The sequence below is a fragment of the Podarcis cretensis genome (genome assembly GCF_951804945.1).
Source record: "Podarcis cretensis genome assembly, chromosome: 6".
Classification (NCBI taxonomy): domain Eukaryota; kingdom Metazoa; phylum Chordata; class Lepidosauria; order Squamata; family Lacertidae; genus Podarcis; species Podarcis cretensis.
The window spans coordinates 4,793,503-4,813,315 of NC_137175.1; the positions used below are offsets into that span (position 1 = coordinate 4,793,503).

Below are 19,813 nucleotides of genomic sequence, written 5' to 3' on the forward strand. Positions count from 1 at the left end.
TCTGTTACTCAAGCCTTAAAAAAAAAACAAAAAACTTTTGCAGTTATGGTGCAAGCCTATGCATGGCGTAGCAAGATCAAGTGGCACTCGGTACGGAAAATTTCTTGCCACCCACCCAGTGAAATTATTAAAAGAATGCAAAATAAGATACAGATCCCATGTCATTGTTTATTCTCAGCCAAATGAAAGTCCTGCTATGTCCAGTCACAGGGCTTACTCCTGGGAAAGTGTAATAGAATTACAGCCTTAAATTCCCTTCCGGGGGTGGGGAACTTCCAGGCTGTTGCTATTCAATCACCTATTGTAAATTTCTGGTTGTGCAATTTTAAGATTTTGTACAAGTGGATTTGTTATCACAGCCCCATCTTCCCACACTACCCCATGGTCAGACTTCCACACGCATAGGGAGGAAAGGATCTGTCAATTTATGCCCTCACAGTTTCTCCTTCTATTCTTAAATCTACATTTTGCATCTAAAAAAAGCAAATCCTTTTCGAAATCCATCAGCATTTTTGTGCGACTTTCTCCTAACAAACATGTGTTATATGTGGTTTTGACAAGCGCACCATATATTTTGCAAGCAACGCCCCCTAATAGAATGTGTTTCTGTGTGATAATTTTGCCAACGTATTCATTTTTATTCACACTTTCGTCTAAGAGGTGTATTTTTGGAAACATTGCTTGCTTAGAGAATTGCATTGCAAAATTCAGAAATGAGCTGGTTTCAAAGGATGGCTGTGCTCCCGGTTTTCGTGTTGTGTCGGAAAGTGCAAAAGATTCAAATATTCACCTTTTAAGTGGGAGGGAAGGAAGTCGAGAGGCTCTAAAGAGCCAGGGTGGTAAAGTGGATAATGATGATGTGAATGTATTAATTTTAAATGGAAATTTATATATATATATATATATATATATATATATATATATACACATACATACCGTATATACTCGAGTATAAGCAGACTTTTTCAGCACATTCAGCCCCCCCAGCTTATACTCGAGTCAATAAGTTTCCCCAGTTTTTTGTGGTAAAATTAGGTGCCTCAGAACTGGCCAAATTGACTTACAAATTGCAAGACAACTGTGACTTCAAGGAGGAATGGGAACTTTTTACAAATTATCTAAAAAAGACAGCAAAATGAATTGGACTCCTTGGCAGGTTTCTAATAAACATACACAAATTTATTGGCAACATGATGGATAGATATGTAAGGATATGTACAATTTTATAATATGCAGAGGAAATATATGAAGAGAAATCAGGGAGAGGAGCTGAAGGAAGTCCAGGGAGGGGAGGGGGGGGGAAATAATGTATGTGATTATATGGTCTGATAATTGGTTATGTGGAAACTGATAAATAAAAAATATATTTTTTAAAAAAATAGGTGCCTTGCCTTATATTCAGGTCGGCTTATACTAGAGTATATACGGTTTGTAAACAGAGGAGAATCCGCTTGAAAGTGGATCACAGAAAGTGGATCCCTATTTCCTACAGCCACTGGGACATCCTCCCAGGAACCACAGGGATACACAGGGTTGTTTTATTCTGGTATTCCTAGTCATGTGTAGAAGGAAAGAGTAACACTGGAAGTTTTCTTGAGTCACCCTCTTGGTTTCTGGGTGTTCTGCAGCCCACACGCTTTCGAGAAAATCTGCTCCATCGAATGCCCAGGATCTTATGGAACCAGAATCTCTTGGCAGCACAGCACATTCTGGTGGTTTCCAGAATACCTGTGTATTGAGCGCTCTTCCTGGTTCAGTTTGCAAGGGATGGTGAAGGTGATTAAATTAATTACCTGCCCATTTGCAAAGCAGGCTACGACAATTAAAAACAGATAAAACAGATTACAGGCACGGGAATTGGGTGAGCCCTGGAAAAAAATCTCCCAGGTGTCAAAGGCAGTGCCGGATTTGCATATAAGCTAAACAAGCTATACCTTAGGGGCCCACTTTCTTGGGGGCCCCCAAAAAAAATTAAAGGAAAAAAACTGGATGTACATATCCAGAATGTAAGGTAAAAAAACAAATAAAATAAAGCCTACATACAGCAACAGTGTGTTGTGTTGTGTTGTGTTTTGTGTTGTGTTGTGTTGTGTTGTGTTGTGTTGGCTCCTATGATGGAAGTCAGGGGTCAGCAAACTTTTTCAGCAGGAGGCCGGTCCACTGTTCCTCAGACCTTGTGGGGGGCCGGACTATATTTTTTTTTGGGGGGGGGAATGAATGAATTCCTATGCTCCACAAATAACCCAAAGATGCATTTTAGATAAAAGCACACATTCTACTCATGTAAAAACACCAGGCAGGCCCCACAAATAACCAGAGATGCGTTTTAAATACAGTGGTGCCTCGCAAGACGAAATTAATCCGTTCCGTGAGGCTCTTCGTATAGCGGTTTTTTCGTCTTGCGAAGCAAGCCCATTGACAGCTTAGCGGACTAGCGCTATTAGCGGTTTAGCGGCTTTTAGCGGATCTGCTGATAAGCGGCTTATCAGCGGATCAGCTAATAAGTGGCTTAGCGGCTTAGGAAAAGGGGGGAAAAAGGGGGGAAAACCCGCAGGAACTCGCAAGACATTTCGTCTAGCGGGTTTTCCGTCTTGCAAGGCGTTCGTCTTGCGGGGCACCACTGTAAAAGGACACATTCTACCCATGTAAAAACACGCTGATTCCCGGACCGTCCCTGGGCCGGATTTAGAGGGTGATTGGGCCGGATCTGGCCCCCGGACCTTAGTTTGCCTACCCGTGATGTAGGTAATGGGCCCCACCTGCTAGCCTGCTCCCTAAAATATCCCTGGTTTCCTCATTTCTATATATAGGGTGCCTACATTCTGCATGGACTGGTTGCATGGCAACATCTGCAAATGGCTTTGGAGACCTATTAGGTCCATAAATTACCATATAGCATATATTCATATAGCATATAACCCATTCCGGTACTTCCAGGTTTTGGTGATCTGCAACCCGAAAAAAACGCAACCTGAAGCAGCTGTTAACCGAGGTATGATTGTAAATCTGCAACACTTAAAATATAAATCCAGGGACATTAAATGAAATCTGGGGGCATTGCAGGGATGGATTTTGTCTGGGGACAGACATGTACCGTATTTTTCGCTCTATAGGACACACCGGACCATAGGAGGGGGAGAACAGGAAAAAAAATTCTCCCCCTCTCTGCTCAGCGCCCCTTCAGCGAAGCGACAGGAGAGATGGAGCCCCTTCTATTTCTCCTCCCGCTTTGCTGAAGGGGCGCTGCGCAGAGAGGGAAAACTGTGCAGCACCTCTCCAGCAAAGCCTGGAGAGTGAGAGGGATCAGTGTGCACTGCCCCCTCTCGCTCTCCAGGCTTCAGGCGGCTATCCGCAAGCCTTCGGTGCGCAGCGGGAACTCCTGCTGCGCTCCGAAGGCTTGTGGATAGCTGCCTGAAGCTCCCGGAGTGCAGCGGGAGTCGCGCTGCGCTCCGGGGGCTTCAGGCAGCTTCAGCGAAAGCAACGCGAAGCCTCCAGAGAGCGGGGGGAAGCTCTCCCTCTGCGCTTCGGAGGCTTCGCGTTGCTATCGCTGAAGCCAAGGAGCCTGCATTCGCTCCATAGGACGCACACACATTTCCCCTTAATTTTTGAAGGGGAAAAAGTGCGTCTTATAGAGTGAAAAATACAGTAAATCTGGGGACTATCCCCAGGAAACGGGGATGTCTGGTAACCATACATTACACCTTTCCTTAGTTTCCCCCTTTGGCTCAATTTCCTCCTTCAAAGACACAAACAAATTTAGAATACTGCAACCTGACTCACTGTGGTGCAGGCAGAATTACTACTCACAGCATTCCCTACTTAATATGCTAATGACATTTGCTTCCTCAAATGAACCAGGAAGTTGGCGGCTGGGACACAGATGCAACAATATCCTACTTCTCCTACTTCATACAAGTGTGTAGCCTCTTTCCCTTTTCTGCAAAATATTTTTAAGTTCACGCTTAATGGATCCGCTTGCTCATTTTGCTGAATTCATCTGCGCAACGGATGCATTGAAGTACCAACCTGGTTGTACTTCAATCTAAAGGAGTAAGCAAACACTTGCAGGAGTGATTCAAACACCTACCGTAAATTTAGGTTTGCACAATTGAAGTGGTTTAAAGGGTTCTGTCAGCCTGGTACAACTGATCCACCTTTTTACAAAAAAAAAAAAAAGGAAAGAAATTGACAAGGGAAGCAATTAGGAAATGCACTGAAAAGAGTGTAATGGGCAAATGATTAATGTGAAGATGTAAAAATGCCTTACAAGAAAACCAGGATGAATGCAGGAAGAAGGGTTGCAGCACTTTAAAGTGGAACCGATCCTAAACTTGTCCCCCCAGAAGTACCGGTAGCTCCTTTTAGATCCAGTGGGGCTTACTCCCAGGGAAATGATTATTTTTATATCATAAATTTTATACACCACTTGAGTGTAACCAGTGGCGTAGCGTGGGTTGTCAGCACCCGGGGCAAGGCAAGTAATTTGCGCCCCCTAACCCATGGATTTGCACCCCCTAACCCGTGGATTTGCACCCCCTAACCCTAACCCCCAGATGTTGCGCCCGGTGCGGCCGGCCCCCCTGCACTCCCCACGCTACGCCACTGAGTGTAACAACAGCAACCTCAAAGCCATTTACAAAAAAAGGTATAACGACAAAATCATTAGCAAGAAAAGTTAACAGCAATAACATAAAGACTTTCAAAAAGTTAAAATAACAACAGATAAAGAACCAATTAAAACTCACATCAGCTTTCTAAATGTCTGGGCTTGTCTAGCCAAAAATGTTTTAAGCAGGTGCCAAAAAGGGCGCAGTGAAGGTGCCTGTCTGAAATCAATAGGCGGGGAGTTCCAAAGTGTAAATTAAATTAGGACTGCAGCCTTAATCGTGAAGAGTTGCTGGATGGGAGCTGGGGAAAATCAGGGCTGGAATTTTAAGAGAGGGAACCTTGACTTAGGCTAAAACTCTTTCATTCCTCCCTCTTCCCCTCCCTGCTTTCTGCCACACATTCTCGGATGTCTCTTTGAAGGGTATTGTCTGCCTGTTTCCGGAAAGAGAGAAAGAGAGATTTAATTCGTTGTGCAAAGGGTGAGTCAGCAGCAATGAAAAGATTGATTAGACACATGCTTGGCGACACTCTTTTTGAATTAAATCCTACCATTATTTCAAAGAGTTTGGGGAGGTTCCTTTTAGCAGCTGCTGCAGCAGCAGGAACACCAATCCTTTAAAGTAGGCCAGATGGAGAGATATTACGTGGATATTAAGTCTGCTCATCAGCCAGAGACTGAACAGAGATTGGAACCCAGCCCCTTTCTCCAGAACAACCCTTAAAATGTAACTTAACACATTAGTATGTTGTCCTTTCTACGAGGAATTCAGGGTAGCCATACAAGAAGCTCTCATATTTTGTCCTCACGACGACCCTGTGAGGTAGGTGAGGATGAGACACAATGACTGAGCTAAGACTGACATTGGAAGGATTTAAGATCAGCAGCACAACCCTATGCACACAAGCTGTGAAACAGTCCCGTTGACTTCAGTGCTTTTTAGTTCCAGGTAAGTGGGTGCAGGGGGACGCGGGTGGCGCTGTGGGTTAAACCACAGAGCCTAGGACTTGCTGATCAGAAGGTCGGCGGTTCAAATCCCTGCGACGGGGTGAGCTCCCGTTGCTCGGTCCCTGCTCCTGCCAACCTAGCAGTTCGAAAGCACATCAAAGTGCAAGTAGATAAATAGGTACCACTCCGGTGGGAAGGTAAACGGCGTTTCCGTGCGCTGCTCTGGTTCGCCAGAAGCGGCTTAGTCATGCTGGCCACATGACCCAGAAGCTGTACGCAGGCTCCCTCGGCCAGTAAAGCGAGATGAGCGCTGCAACCCCAGAGTCGGCTATGACTGGACCTAATGGTCAGGGGTCCCCTTACCTTTACCTTTAACTTGTGTTAGCAAGTTCCTTTACTGAGCAAAGTTTACATCCCCCTTTTAAACGCCTCATGGTCAGGGGTCCCTTTACCTTTAAGCGGGTGCAGGACTGAAGGCAAAGTTATCGAATTTAATCTCCTCCTTTAGTTTTCTCCTTTGCCTTTTTGGTGTGCAGCCTCCTCAGGGCAGAGACCTGCCTTGCGGTGCAACTCTAAACAAGCTCGTTGTTGTTTAGTTGTTTAGCCGTGTCCGACTCTCCCTGACCCCATGGACCAGAGCACGCCAGAGGCGGCAGTTTTTGCATATGTCTATCATCATTTACCCCTTAACACCAGAAGTGACAATGCTCTCTGAGAATGCCTAAAATTATTGCCTCGCAAGCCTTGTTTTTGGCATTTTAAATGCTGGATGAGATTTCGGTCATTTACCGAAAGCATATTGTAAGGAGCGAAAATGTCCCATTACTGAGTTCCGGATACAGAGGTAGCGAAACCTAGTGACTTACGTTGCCCTTTTGAGCCAATTTGCATTAAGCATAACACAGTACCGAAATTATATTTGCCATTCCATGCTCCACTCACCACTTTATATGATCTTATGCAGTTTGCAGAAGAGAATATTACATGCATGGTTGACCTTAAGATTTGCAAGCAAATGTCTGATCCTCTCCAGATTTTCTCTGGCCTTTAGATTAATTATAAAATTATATGAATCAGCTGGCAAAACCTGTGTTATCAGCATATTAAACAGGGGAGGGGAGTATGTGGCCCTCCACACCTCTCCATCTGGCCCCCATGATTCTTCCCACCCTGCTGCCCTCCCCAGTCCCCCCTTTGCACACCATGCCTCTCACTCGCCCTACATCACAGTCTGGAGAGCCAGTGTGGTGTAGTGGTTAAGAGCGATAGACTCGTAATCTGGGGAACCGGGTTCGCGTCTCCGCTCCTCCACATGCAGCTGCTGGGTGACCTTGGGCTAGTCACACTTCTTTGAAGTCTCTCAGCCCCACTCACCTCACAGAGTGTTTGTTGTGGGGGAGGAAGGGAAAAGGAGAATGTTAGCCGCTTTGAGACTCCTTCGGGTAGTGATAAAGCGGGATTACAAATCCAAACTCTTCTTCTTCTTCTTCCTCAAGTGTGTTCACCTGATGGGAATGCGTTCTTGAACTCTGGTTGTTGTTGTCGTTTAGTCGTGTCTGACTCTTCTTGACCCCATGGACCAGATCACGCCAGGCACTCCTGTCTTCCACTGCCTCCCGCAGTTTGGTCAAACTCATACTGGTAGCTTCGAGAACACTGTCCAACCATCTCATCCTCTGTCGTCCCCTTCTCCTTGTGCCCTCCATCTTTCCCAACATCAGGGTCTTTTCCAGAGAGTCTTCTCTTCTCATGAGGTGGCCAAGGTAAACAAGCTTACTCGGAAGGAATTCCCACAGAGTTCAGTGAGACTTGCTCCCATGTAGGTGGATATAGGATCTGAATTTTCTTCCTATAGCCTAGAACACTTTTCAAAATAATTGTTAGGGCAGGATGCAGTCATAATTTAAGGACTTTTAAAAAACAAGAACCACAGGTTTCATTGAGAAAGATTGGTTTGTGGTTAACTCCACTGAAACCTACAAAACTTCAAAACAGAGGTGTCTCACCTGTGGCCTTCCAGGTGTTGCTGGAACTACAGCTCCCATAATTCCTGGGCACCAGCCCTCTTTGTTGGGGTTAGGAGTGTGCAGAATGGAAGAGAGAGGCAGCAGCTTCGGAAACAAGATTGGGAAGGTGGAAAAGAGACTTAGGAGTTGCATTTTGGGGGGGAAATGGGAAGGTCTGATGGGGGGAAGCAGAGGCTGGCAAGTGGAACTAGCAAATGCAGAGCCTCTCCATGTACTCTAATGTCTGTTTGCTTTTAATCTACACTTACCGTCTTTAAAATGGTGTACTTTAAAAAATAATAATGTTGAGACCTCTGTGGTGTAAGCAGGCAAGTAATAATGTTAATGCCCCTGACCAGGATTTTTATTTATCAGAAAATAAAATAAAATAAATGTGCATGCTGCTTAATTGCAAATAAAACTGCAAAGTGGCTTGCAAAGGGTGACAGTCAGCTAAGATTTATGTATTTATTTTATTGCAATTCCACCCCGCTTTTTCTCCAAGGAGCTCAACTTAGTGTCTGCGGTTCTCTTAACCTCCTCATTTGACCCCCACAACAGCCCTGTGAGGTAGTTTAGGCTGAAGAGGCAGTGACTGGCCCAAAATGACCCAGCGAGTTTCATGACTAAGCAAGGCGATTTGAACCCTGGTCTCTTCCAGGTCCTGGTCTGACACACTGTACCCTGCTGAATTACTCAGAGTAGACCCACTGAAATTACATGACTAACTTAGTCATGTTCATTTAGCTGTGATTCCTGCGTTTCAGGGTGGACTAGATGTCCTTTGGGGGTGCCCCTTCCAACCTACTTCATGCAATTAATTCCTGTGGGTCTACTGTGAGTAAAACACCCCAAAGAACATAAAACATGCATTGAAATGATCAAAGTTTTTTAAAATGGGGGGGTGTTAAATTATAAGCTTAAATCACTGATTAAAATAGAATAAACTTGACTTGAAACATGAAATTTATTACGGTCAGCTTGAGAAACATGAATGGAACTGCAATCCCAATAGCAAAACAAACATTTAAAGCAATATGCAACCATGGATTTTAATGGGTGGGTGGGTTTGCCTGAGCAGAGAGCTCTTTGGCAGGTGCCAAAGGAGGGATGCAGCGATGCCCTCTGCTTAGCATCAATTGGCAGGGAGTTCCAAAGGGCAGGATCTGCCACTCTGCACTCTGCGGATCAGCCTGGGCAGAAGAGAGGGATTAATAGCTCCCGGCAGCCATAATATATCCAGCTGAGCTGGCTTAGCCACTTCATCAAATATCAAGAGTGCCTTTGGGGAGGACAGAGGCCAACCTTGGTGCTTCCGAGGCTCCAGTTTCAAGGCGGAGCTTCTGGAAGATACTCAAGGATTTCTAAAGAACCTGCCTGAGCAGAAACCGGCCTCAGTATTTTCCGGCTCATGTCTTGAGCACGCAAATGGTCTCGCACCTGTGCAGGTTCTGCTGGGTTGGGATAAATGAGGAAAGGCACTGGGTCCAGGATGCCCTGGGACCTTTTACTGCTGTGAGGGCTAGAGCGGAAGGAGGTCACCCTTGTTCTCCTAGGAAAGTGAATTTAGAGAACTGCTTCCATCACTGAAGGTAGGTGGAATCAAAGACATGGGCTTCTCCACCCAGCCGAGCCTCCTGTCCTCCAGCCAGGTCTGCATTTTGCACATAGGTAAAGGTAAAAGGACCCCTGACCATTAGGTCCAGTCGTGGACAACTCTGGGGTTGCGGCGCTCATCTCACTTTACTGGCCGAGGGAGCCTGCGTACAGCTTCCGGGTCATGTGGCAAGCATGACTAAGCCGCGTCTGGCAAACCAGAGCAGCGCACGGAAACACCGTTTACCTTCCTGCTGGAGTGGTACCTACTTATCTACTTGCACTGGTGTGCTTTCGAACTGCTAGGTTGGCAGGAGCAGGGTCCGAGCAACGGGAGCTCACCCCGTCGCGGGGATTCGAACCACTGAACTCCTGATTGGCAAGCCCTAGGCTCTGTGGTTTAACCCACAGTGCCACCTGCATTGCATTTTGCGCATAGCGCATGGTTAAAAGCAATGACTTGCCTCCAGCTAAGTCTGACTCAGAATAGACCCGGAGAAATTAATGGCACTAAGTAAGTGGTATATGTTGGCGTCTGTCCGTCTTGGGAGACGCTGGAGGAATGCTCTGTTGTGGGTGACGTCAAACCATCAGAGTTACAGCACCTGCTGTGGCTGTAGAGACGGATAAGGGAGAGACATGTTTTGTTGCAGCTGGGGCAGATGGTTGTGTTGATGCAGATAGAATCTCAGAGCTGGAAGAGACCCCCAAGGCTCATGTAGTCTGACCCCCCAGCAATGCAGGAACAGGATATGCAGTGAGATTGAGGGGATGTTCTTTCACACGTGGTGGGCTTGTAAAAGGGTAAAAGCGTATTGGGAAATAATTCATAATGAATTGAAAAAAGATGTTTAAAAGTACTCCCCCCCCCAAAAAAAAACACCAGAGTCCAGGTGGAATTTCCCAGGTTTCAAAAAAGGTTATTTATGTATGCCACTACTGCGGCCCGTGTTTTGTTAGCCCCAAATTGGAAAACAAGCAAAGTCCCAACCAAAGAAGAATGGCAACTTAAGTTGATGGAATATGCGCAGCTTGCAGACTTAACATATAGAATAAGAGAACGAGAAGAACATACATTTAGAGCAGATTAGAAAACGTTTATTGAATACATGGGGGGAAATTGTGTGCACTTGAAAACGGCAGCATTAAGCTCGACAGTGCAAATAAGTTTTGATGGCTGTAATAATGGAATACTGTTTGGTAGAGTTTTTTTAAAATATGCAGGGATTTATGATATGCAAAATGAACCATGGAAAGGGAAGAAGGAAAGTCACTGATATCTTAAGGATGTTTAAATGAGTATTTTAAATTTTAAAACAGAAAATTTAATTTAAAGAGTTTGGATTTTGATATCCCGCCTTTCACTCCCTTTAAGGAGTCTCAAAGCGGCTAACATTCTCCTTTCCCTTCCTCCCCCACAACAAACACTCTGTGAGGTGAGTGGGGCTGAGAGACTTCAAAGAAGTGTGACTGGCCCAAGGTCACCCAGCAGCTGCATGTGGAGGAGCGGGGAAGCGAACCCGGTTCCCCAGATTACGAGACTACCGTTCTTAACCACTACACCACACTGGCTCTCATATATATATATCTAGTAATGCAGGAACCGCAGCTGAAGAAAGCCCGACAGATGGTCATTTGTTACTCTCAATGGGTCTACTCTGATTCGGGCTAGCAGTGGTACAGTGCTGCTAATCTTGTTCCCTGCAGCTCCACTTACAGTCTTTGGATGAATCACGCATCCTGCACTTTGAGCCCGTGTGGTTTTCTTGCGCAACGCTTCCAGGTTTCCGAGAGCTGAGAGTCAAAGTCTGAGGGTGGGAGGCCAAGAGGACATTTGAGGTATTTGAGCAGCCTACCCAAGCATTGGACTTGTATTGGAATGTGCTGTTTTATTTCGCAATGTACTGTATATGTTTAAAAAACTGCTGGTTTTATGATGAGGTTTATCTTAAGCAAACTTGTTTTCAACATCTCATTTTGCAGCAGTAGGACGAGCGTTATGTTTGATTGAATTTATTTAAGGCATTTCCCCCCCACTGTACTACATAATCATTAACATTTCTAAGCAGTTTTTAGCACTGCGATGTTTCTCAGACAAGGAGACCACGAGGCAATTGGAGCGCTGCGTCCATCCTTCTCCATTTTTTCTTTCTTTTAAGAAATTAGCAATCCAACCAGCCTCACAGCCTTGGGCAGCAAGGGCATGGAGACCCATGGGAGCAGCAGGACGTTGGGGCATTCCTTCGCTCTCTGGGGGGATTGTATGGGGAAAAGATGGGTACCCAAAGTGCTGGCTTTAAACCGGGTCTGGACACAAGCAGGCAGCCGGCGTCACTGGCACACAACTGGTGTCCCGTGTTCTGAACGCCTGGCCCCTGCCAGGATTCCCGCTGCCATATTCAACTTGGAAGATTTTGCTGGAGAAACCCCACCACATAAGAAGCAGGCGGCAGCGTGGTGCGGTGGTTAGAGTGTTGGACTAAGACCTGGGAGACCAGGGTTCGAATCCCCACTCGCTCGCGAGCCTTGAGCCAGTCGCCGCATCTTAGCCTAATCTACTCCGCAGGGTCGCTGTGAGGAGAAAATGGGGAGGAGAAATATGTATGCCACCTTGAGCTTCCTGGAGGAACGGTGGGGTATAAATGTAAAAATAAATGAATGAGTAACATGAGATCAGGCAGTGGCCTATCTACTCATAGAGTCACAGAACTGGAGAGTTGGAAGGCATCCCAAGGAATAATAATAATAATAATAATAATAATAATAATAATAATAATAATTGTATACTTCCCTAGACCCATGGGTCTCAGGGCGGTTCACAACCCACAATATGAAAACAAAAATACATAATCAAAATATAAACAGAACCAGCTGAATAACGCCCCTCCAAAACACATAAAAACCGTTTAAAACTATTTTTTAAAAGACAACAACACACAGTTTAAAAGCACTTTAAAAGAATGTGAACAGTGCTCTCTGCTGGGCAGCAGCAGCAGCCCTTTTGTAGTCTAGACCAGTGTTTCCCAACCTTTGGTCTCCAGCTGTTTTTGGACTACAACTCCCATCATCCCTAGCTAGCAAGACCAGTGGTCAGGGATGATGGGAACTGTAGTCCAAAAACAGCTGGAGACCAAAGGTTGGGAAACACTGGTCTAGACCATCTATGTATTTCAACATGGAAACCAGAGACGGCGGTTATGTGCTTCTTATTACAGGGGAGAGACCAGGAGCTCACCAAGACAGTAGCTAAGCTCCTCTATTTGATTTTTTTTTTGTTGCCAAAGTATGCTACAGGATCCTGCCCTTGCTGGAAACCCACAGAGATGAGGCGGATCACTCGCCTCTTCTGCCCTTTGGCGGGTGACTGTGCTGTTGGTGTCTCACTGGCCTGTCTATTCTGAATGTATTCTGAATGTTCTTATGTGATGCCAATAAAGGTTACTTGGCTTGACTTTGGCTGGACTTAACCGTCCAGGGATCCTTTTGACATGGCTTCATCTTCAAGCCTTCCCAGATGGTTGCCTGGGAGGAACTGCAACCCCTCCTCTGATCCGTCTCTCTTCTCCAGCAGGTGCACCACCGAGGAGCGAGATGGCTCTGCTCACCCACGTGCTGGCTTGCATCTTTGGGATCGGCTCCTGGATGTCCATCAACGGCGTGTGGGTTGAGCTCCCAGTGCTGGTGAACGTTCTGCCAGAGGGCTGGTACCTACCTTCCTATCTCATCATCATCATCCAGCTGGCCAACGTGGGCCCTCTCTTCATCACCCTCATGCACAAGTGGAAGCCGGGCTTGCTGAGCGAGGTCCTCGTCATCTGCATCGTGGTCTCCACCGGAGTCGTGGCCTGCTTCCTCCTGGCCTTCCTGTGGCACTACACCATGGATTTCGGCGGGGCTCGCCACAGCGTGGCCTTCTTCATCTTGACCTTCTGCCTCTCGCTGGTGGATTGCACCTCCTCCGTCACCTTCCTGCCGTTCATGGCTCGCTTCCACCCTCGATACATCACCTCCTACTTCATCGGGGAAGGTCTCAGCGGGCTGGTCCCTGCTCTCTTTGCTCTGGCGCAGGGAGCAGGGATCTCCAGCTGCGTCGAGGTTGCCATCCCAAGCAACCACACTCACCGAAGCAACGCCACCTTGGGCAATGTGAGCGTGGGCGACCCCGTCCCTTTCCGCCTAGAGACCCGCTACTCCCCTGCCAACTTCTCCAGCCTGGTCTTCTTCCTCATCCTGTCCGGCCTGATGTTCTCCTGCCTTGTGGCTTTCTTCTTCCTCAATCGCCTGCCCAGGGTGTGGGATCTTTCAGAGCAGAAACTCTGCGCCAGCGAGATCACCCTCCACTCCATCAGGAAGATCCCTGCGGATGGAGGGCTGAAAGAAGGGTTCACTAACTTCCCTGTGGAGGGAAAGGCAGAAAGTTGCTCCAAAGAAGACGAGGAAGGAGCTCCAGAGAAGGTTGTCTACTCCTGGACCACGTTGGCCTTCATGTATGTCCTCATCACTTGGTGCAGTTCCTTGATGTATGGAGTCCTGCCCTCAGTGCAGAGCTACTCCTGCTTGCCCTACAGCAACTTAGCCTACCACCTCTCCACCACCCTGGGTGCCATGGCTGTCCCTCTTGCCTGCAGCATCTCTACGTTTCTGCCCAGCAGGTAGGTACCCACCTGTCTTTGCAAGAATTCTTGAGTTCTCCGAGCTCTGGGGTTTATTCTGCTTCACGAGTACGTTTTGCTTTTGCCACCGCTGCCTTAAAGAAGGCTCGAGATGCAACTTGCAATGAGGAAAGGTTGCATTTCATAGAATCATTGGGTTGTAGAGTTGGAAGGGACCCCCCCCCCGTCATCTAGTCCGCCCCCAACCAAAGCATACCTAAAGGAGCGTCTCCACCCCCATCGTCCAGCCCAGACACTGAGGTCCAGCGCCAAGGGCCTTCTGGCAGTTCCCTCACTGCGAGAAGCCAAGTTATAGGGGACCAGACAGAGGGCCTTCTCAGTAGTGGCACCCTCCCTGTGGAATGCCCTCCCACCAGATGTCAAAGAGATAAATAACTACCAGACTTTTAGAAGACATCTGAAGGCAGCCCTCTTTAGGGAAGCTTCTAATGTTTAACAGACTACTGTATTTTAATACTTTGTTGGAAGCAGCCCAGAGTGGCTGGGGAAACCCAGCCAGATGGGCGGGGAATAAATTATTACAATATTATTATTATCTATGACAGATGGCCATACAACCTCTGCTTAAAAACCTCCAAGGGAGGAGAGTCCACCATCTCCCATGGGAGACTGTTCCACTGTCCAACAGCTCTAACCATCAGAAAGTTCTTTGTAATGTTTAGTTGGAATCTCCTTCCTTATAATTTTAATCCCCTGGTTCAGGGCCTACCCCCCCAGAGCAGCAGAAAACAAGCTTGCTCCATCTTCCATGGGACAGCCCTTCAGATATTTGAAGATGGCTATTCTATCTCCTCTCAGCCTCCTCTTTTCCAGGCTAAACATGCCCAGCTCCTTCAACCGTTCCTCATAAGGCTTGGTTTCCAGACCCTTGACCATTTCAGTCGCCCTCCTCTGCACACCTTCCAGCTTGTCAACATCCTTCTTAAACTGCGGTGCCCAGAACTGGACACAGTATTCCAGGAGTAGTCTGACTAAGGCAGAATAGAATGGTTTGTTTATTTAAATATCATGACAAAAACTCGGGAGGATTTGCCTAACCAGGTAACCAAACTGAACCAATCAGCCAGATCCAATTAGTCAAGCGGCAACATTTGCTGCCGAGAAAAGGAGCGTCTCCCTTCCTGTTCCTGGGTATAACACCTCTCATCCTGCAACAAGGCAGGTTTACGGAAGTGTAGCCAGTTTGTCCACATTAAGCGCCAAGCTGGGGGGGCACTACAGGTGGCGCTGAAACACTAATGAACGAAAGAAGGTGAGAGGCGGGTGGTGGCACCAATTTTTGGTGCCGCACATGCCCTACTGAAATTTTAAAGTCCAAAGTCCACCACTCCTTAGAGTTGCCATATTTTTTCACTCAATAAGACGCACCTGACCATAAGACGCACCTAGTTTTTAGAGGAGGAAAACAAGAAAAAAAATATTCTGAACGAAACAGTGGATGTATGATTTTTGTGGTTCATGCTGTGGCCACAGACGTGATTTGACAGTGAATTTGGGGCGACCCAATGCAAAAATCCTGAGCATCCATGTGGATCTGTGCTTTGTAACCACATTTTTGCGCCATTGCGGCCCCACGCAACAGTGGGTGCATGATTTTTTTTGGTGCAGGCAGTAGCCATGGACATGCTATGTGATCTGATGGTTAATTTGGGGTGACCCAATGTAAAAATCCTGAGGATCCATGGGCTTTTACCTCCCCCCTCCCAGGTAGCCTCCTTTATTGCTACTGTCCCTTATCTCGCTCCCGATCGCTTGCCGATCAGCTGCTTTGTTTCAACACCCACTTCCCTCTTTAAAAAAAAAGAAGCATGATCTGCTTTTTGTCCCTGGGCAATTCGGCTCCAGGGACCACGCATTCACTCCATGAGATGCACAGACATTTCCCCTTACTTTTTAGGAGGAAAAAAGTGTGTCTTATGGAGCAAAAAATACAGTAGCTTATTTTTTACAGTCCAACAGCATATAAATGTTGTTAAAGAAATAAACACCCTGTAAGGAAATGTAGGACAAAAAGAATCGCTGTTGTGGAAACTCACTGCAAGGAAATCAGTGCCGGATAGAATCTAACCTCTGCTTTGAGATTGGTGCAATCAAATCAGGATGAATGCAAATCAAAGGCACTCAATAAATAGGTCATCTGAAGGAGCTCTGACTCTCTCCCGCTCTCTGTTTGAGGCTTCATCCCATGTGAAATCCTGACCCCAATTTGGCTTGAAATTCGCTGCCTATTTGCCTTGATGCTTTCCTTTGCTCCCCCCCCCCAGGTCCCTCGCCTTCTTGAGTGTCTTGGCAGCCACTGGGACGGCCTTTGGCGCCTACAACATGGGCATGGCTGCCCTGAGCCCCTGCCCGCCCCTAAACCACTCAGAGTGGGGAGACGCACTCATCGTAAGTAGCTTACACCGAAGGCTCTGGCATTCTCTGTTTTGCAAGAGGGATGTTGCTCAGAGATGTGATGGGGTATCCTGCAGCTTTGCAAATGGGTCCCGTAAACTTCCTAACCCAGAATGGGTCTTGACAAGGACCCAAAGGCTGCAACGGTTGCTCACTAGCTGCGAGGGCCACATTCTGCCCCAGACAGCCTTCCAGAGGCCGCTAGCCGGTGGTGGGTGTGGCCCGAGGTCAACAGGGGGCAGGGCCTTGGGTGCGGATTTTGCAATTGTTCAGCAGGCATATGAAAATTCAATTTTCTCCAGCCTCTGTTCAGGCAAGAGGTAGGCGTTCGGCCAGTTCAAGGACAAATTCCAGCCAAGCAAAAGTGTGGACACAGGGGGGTACAGGGTGAGGCCAAAGGGGGGTGGGCCCTACAGGGAGGGGTGGGGCCTTGGGAGAGTCCCAAAGGCCAGGTAAAAAGCCCTACAGCTTCTCCCCTCCTGCCCTAAAAGAAGATGAGGCCCGTTCCTGGAGGAGAATAGGTCTGCTTGGCTACTAACTAAGACAAGTGGGACCTGAGACTGTTGTAAACAAAAATCTGCCCTTTTTCCCTTATGGGGTATCCAAAAGCCCATATAGAGTCCTTACATAGGTTCCCTATTGGTAGAAGAAAATAACAGAGGCCAACCAGAGAATATTGAGAAGCAAAGCAGCTTGTAAGCCTGATCTTTATTGATCTGTTGCAACAGGGTCCTCACTCACCACACGCAGGAAAGGAGGAGGAACCCAGAACAATGGCGTGCAAGCCCTTATATAGACTTTTGAATTTGCCACCCTGTAGATCAAGACCACCCCGAGAAACATCATACATACATCACAGAAGGGGTGTAACCTAAGACCACCCCTCAGATACATCACACCTACATCACAAAAAAGGCAGTCTAAAACAGAAATTTGAATGTTGTTTTTCTCCTGTATTTGTTTATCTCCTGTCTGGCAGCTTACTTGATTGGATTGCCTGTGGAGCCCGGCCATTCTTTTGTAGTGATAAATACTTAGTTCCTGGGCCAGGTCACAGGCTCACACCCTATTCAAACACAGACATACCCTTAAGACAGGATTTGTGAAGGAAAAGACAATGGGGAGTCTCTTCCATTTTCCTTTGACCTTGCAGAGAAATTTGGTCAGTTTGGGACAGTTTGGGAATCAAAAATGGTTCCAGGTTGGTCCCCCTGCGCTGATCTATGTACGTGCTTGGATGGTACACTTAGGAACATTGAACATATAACAAAGACCTCAAAATTCCTATCACAAGACAAAGGGGAGTGATGCTCTTCAGGATTTTACCCACTCCAGTTCATCCCTCTTGCCATGTTTCCCATTCCCAACACCCCTTCCACAGTCCATCAGTTGCCCAGTATGTTGTGCAGAGAGCATGACCAGTCCTTACTGAGCCTTTGGGGTTTGTTTGTTTTTTTTGCCCCAAACATGTTTTGTACTTCTGCAAACCTTGTGGGTTCCATGGGGCCTGCGCATGCCTCCCTCTCATGTGTGGGTGGCACTGTTTTGGCTACATAACACTCGCTCACAGACCATTGGGAAGTGAAGCCTGCAACAAAATGTTGCAGTGTGGAATGCTTCTACTCAGCCAGCCAGGCCCTTTTTCGGCACACCTCATCCTGTTCCTACCCCAAGCCCGGCCACTCCATCATCAGCATTCTGTGCCCACTGAGCATGCTCAGTCATCATTTGGGTGCTTATTGGAGGGGTGCAGGTTCACCCAAACCTCATTGGGGTTTGAAAAAATTTCCTCTTTTTGCCATTCCCCCAAACCTGCTGATACTGCCTCTTGAACTGAGATTCCTGTGAGCATGTAGGGTGATGGCAAGATGGAGCCTCCAGGTTTAAAAGCACTCTACCACCATTTGCTGATGGGTGGGGAACAGGAAAGCTAATGTTTTCATTAAAGGCGTTGACCTTTAAAGCCCTAAATGGCCTCGGCCCAGTATACCTGAAGGAGCGTCTCCACCCCCATCGTTCTGCCCAGACACTGAGGTCCAGCGGCGAGGGCCTTCTGGTAGTTCCCTCCCTGCGAGAAGTGAGGTTACAGGGAACCAGGCAGAGGGCCTTCTCGGTGGTGGCACCTGCCCTGTGGAACGCCCTCCCACCACATGTCAAAGAGATAAACAACTACCTGACATCTGAAGACAGCCCTGTTCAGGGAAGTTTTTAATACGTCACATTTTAGTGTATTTTTGGTCTTTGTTGGAAGCCGCCCAGAGTGGCAGGGGGAATCCAGCCAGATGGGCGGGGTACAAATAATAAATTATTATAATATTATTATTATTACCCTTATCTCAAGTATCTGGCTAGCCAAGTGGGAAGCAGATTGCTGAACTAGGTTAATGTTTAGCTTGTTCCAATGCAGCTTCTGTGTGCTTAATGGAATAATGAAAGGGGAAGGTGATAATTCATTGGCTTCGGGCCAAGAAAGGAATGCAATGGCAGAGGTTGAAACACAGCTGTTTCTGTGCCGACAGGTGATCTCCTGGGTCCTCTTCAACGGGACCCTCGCGTACGTCAAGGTGATGTTGGGAGTGATCCTTCGCGGCCACAGCCAGAGCGCCCTCGTGTGGTACGGAGCGATGGAGCAGCTCGGGGGTCTAGTTGGAGCTGTCATCATGTTCCCCTTGGTGAATGTCTACAGCGTCTTCCAATCGGCCGACTACTGCAGCTTCCGGTGCCCGGCGTGAGCTCAAGAGGAGGCAAGGGCTCATCTTTGATCAATGCAGCAGTCAGGACGCTTGTTCTGTTTCCAAACTGAAGGAAGGAACTGAAGGAAGTTCCCCTTAAGATGAAGGCAAAGGGACGCAAGGGATCGTGGGCCAACGTCACCCTTGACTTCGTGTAACGGTGACAGATGATGAATTAACTTTAGACATGGCTCCACGCTCCTCCTCCTCCTGCCATTTCTTAACCTTGGATGGACAAAAACCCTGCTGCAGGCCTGTGTTCAGAACCTGGCCAAGGAGTTGTATAATGCCTTGTAAATAAATCAGTCGAATTACCAACTCCTGTCTCGAACTTGGATTCAGCACAGACGTTGCCACCAGTTGCTTAAGGTCCCTTTGGGCAGCCGTAAGCCACAGCGCACACCAGTGAACTTGCCATTTAGTTTTTCAAACCTTTTTTGTAAATTCAGTATTAGGACCTTTGAGTCCTTAATCCTTTATTACTGCGCTTTGCTTCACCTAGGTCGAGCTATAATACTTCAGAATTTTTGGGAGTTTTGAATTTTGGTCATTTAAGGTTTATGATTTTTCTATTTCCTTCTGAGGAAACCGAATAGTTCAGGGAAATGAGGTTTGTAGCTGGCATCCCGTCAAGGCTTTGTTCTGTTTTAGGTTTTTCTGATTTTTTTCCTTAAACATTTTGATTCTTATTATTTAGTTTGTTTCCATAAGATAATATTTCTAATCGATTACTTCTTGTTTCAGGGAATTTCACGGTATTTCATTTGTTTTGTGCAATTTCTCGGTTCTGCGACTGTCTTTTTTTCTACTGGCTACACCAGTGAGATTGGCAAGACTGGGGAGACACCAGAGGAATTG

General features: G+C 47.0%; 1 protein-coding gene across 5 annotated transcripts; it reads left to right on the forward strand.

Moving 5' to 3' along the window:
- The first annotated feature begins 5,341 nt into the window (after positions 1-5,341).
- Positions 5,342-19,273, forward strand: SLC52A3 (solute carrier family 52 member 3). Of its 5 annotated transcripts, XM_079979600.1 has the most exons (5): positions 8,928-9,152; positions 10,864-10,995; positions 12,728-13,808; positions 16,094-16,217; positions 18,743-19,273. In XM_079979600.1, the coding sequence occupies exons 3-5, from the start codon at positions 12,748-12,750 to the stop codon at positions 18,953-18,955; spliced, it is 1,398 nt and encodes a 465-aa protein (XP_079835726.1). In that variant the 5' UTR covers positions 8,928-9,152; positions 10,864-10,995; positions 12,728-12,747; the 3' UTR covers positions 18,956-19,273. The 5 variants fall into 5 exon arrangements, with proteins under 5 accessions (XP_079835727.1, XP_079835728.1, XP_079835726.1 ...); XM_079979601.1 differs by lacking the exons at positions 8,928-9,152; positions 10,864-10,995 and adding an exon at positions 5,342-5,555 and having other exon boundaries at positions 12,725-13,808; XM_079979602.1 differs by lacking the exons at positions 8,928-9,152; positions 10,864-10,995 and adding an exon at positions 5,342-5,555.
- The last annotated feature ends 540 nt before the right edge of the window (positions 19,274-19,813 follow it).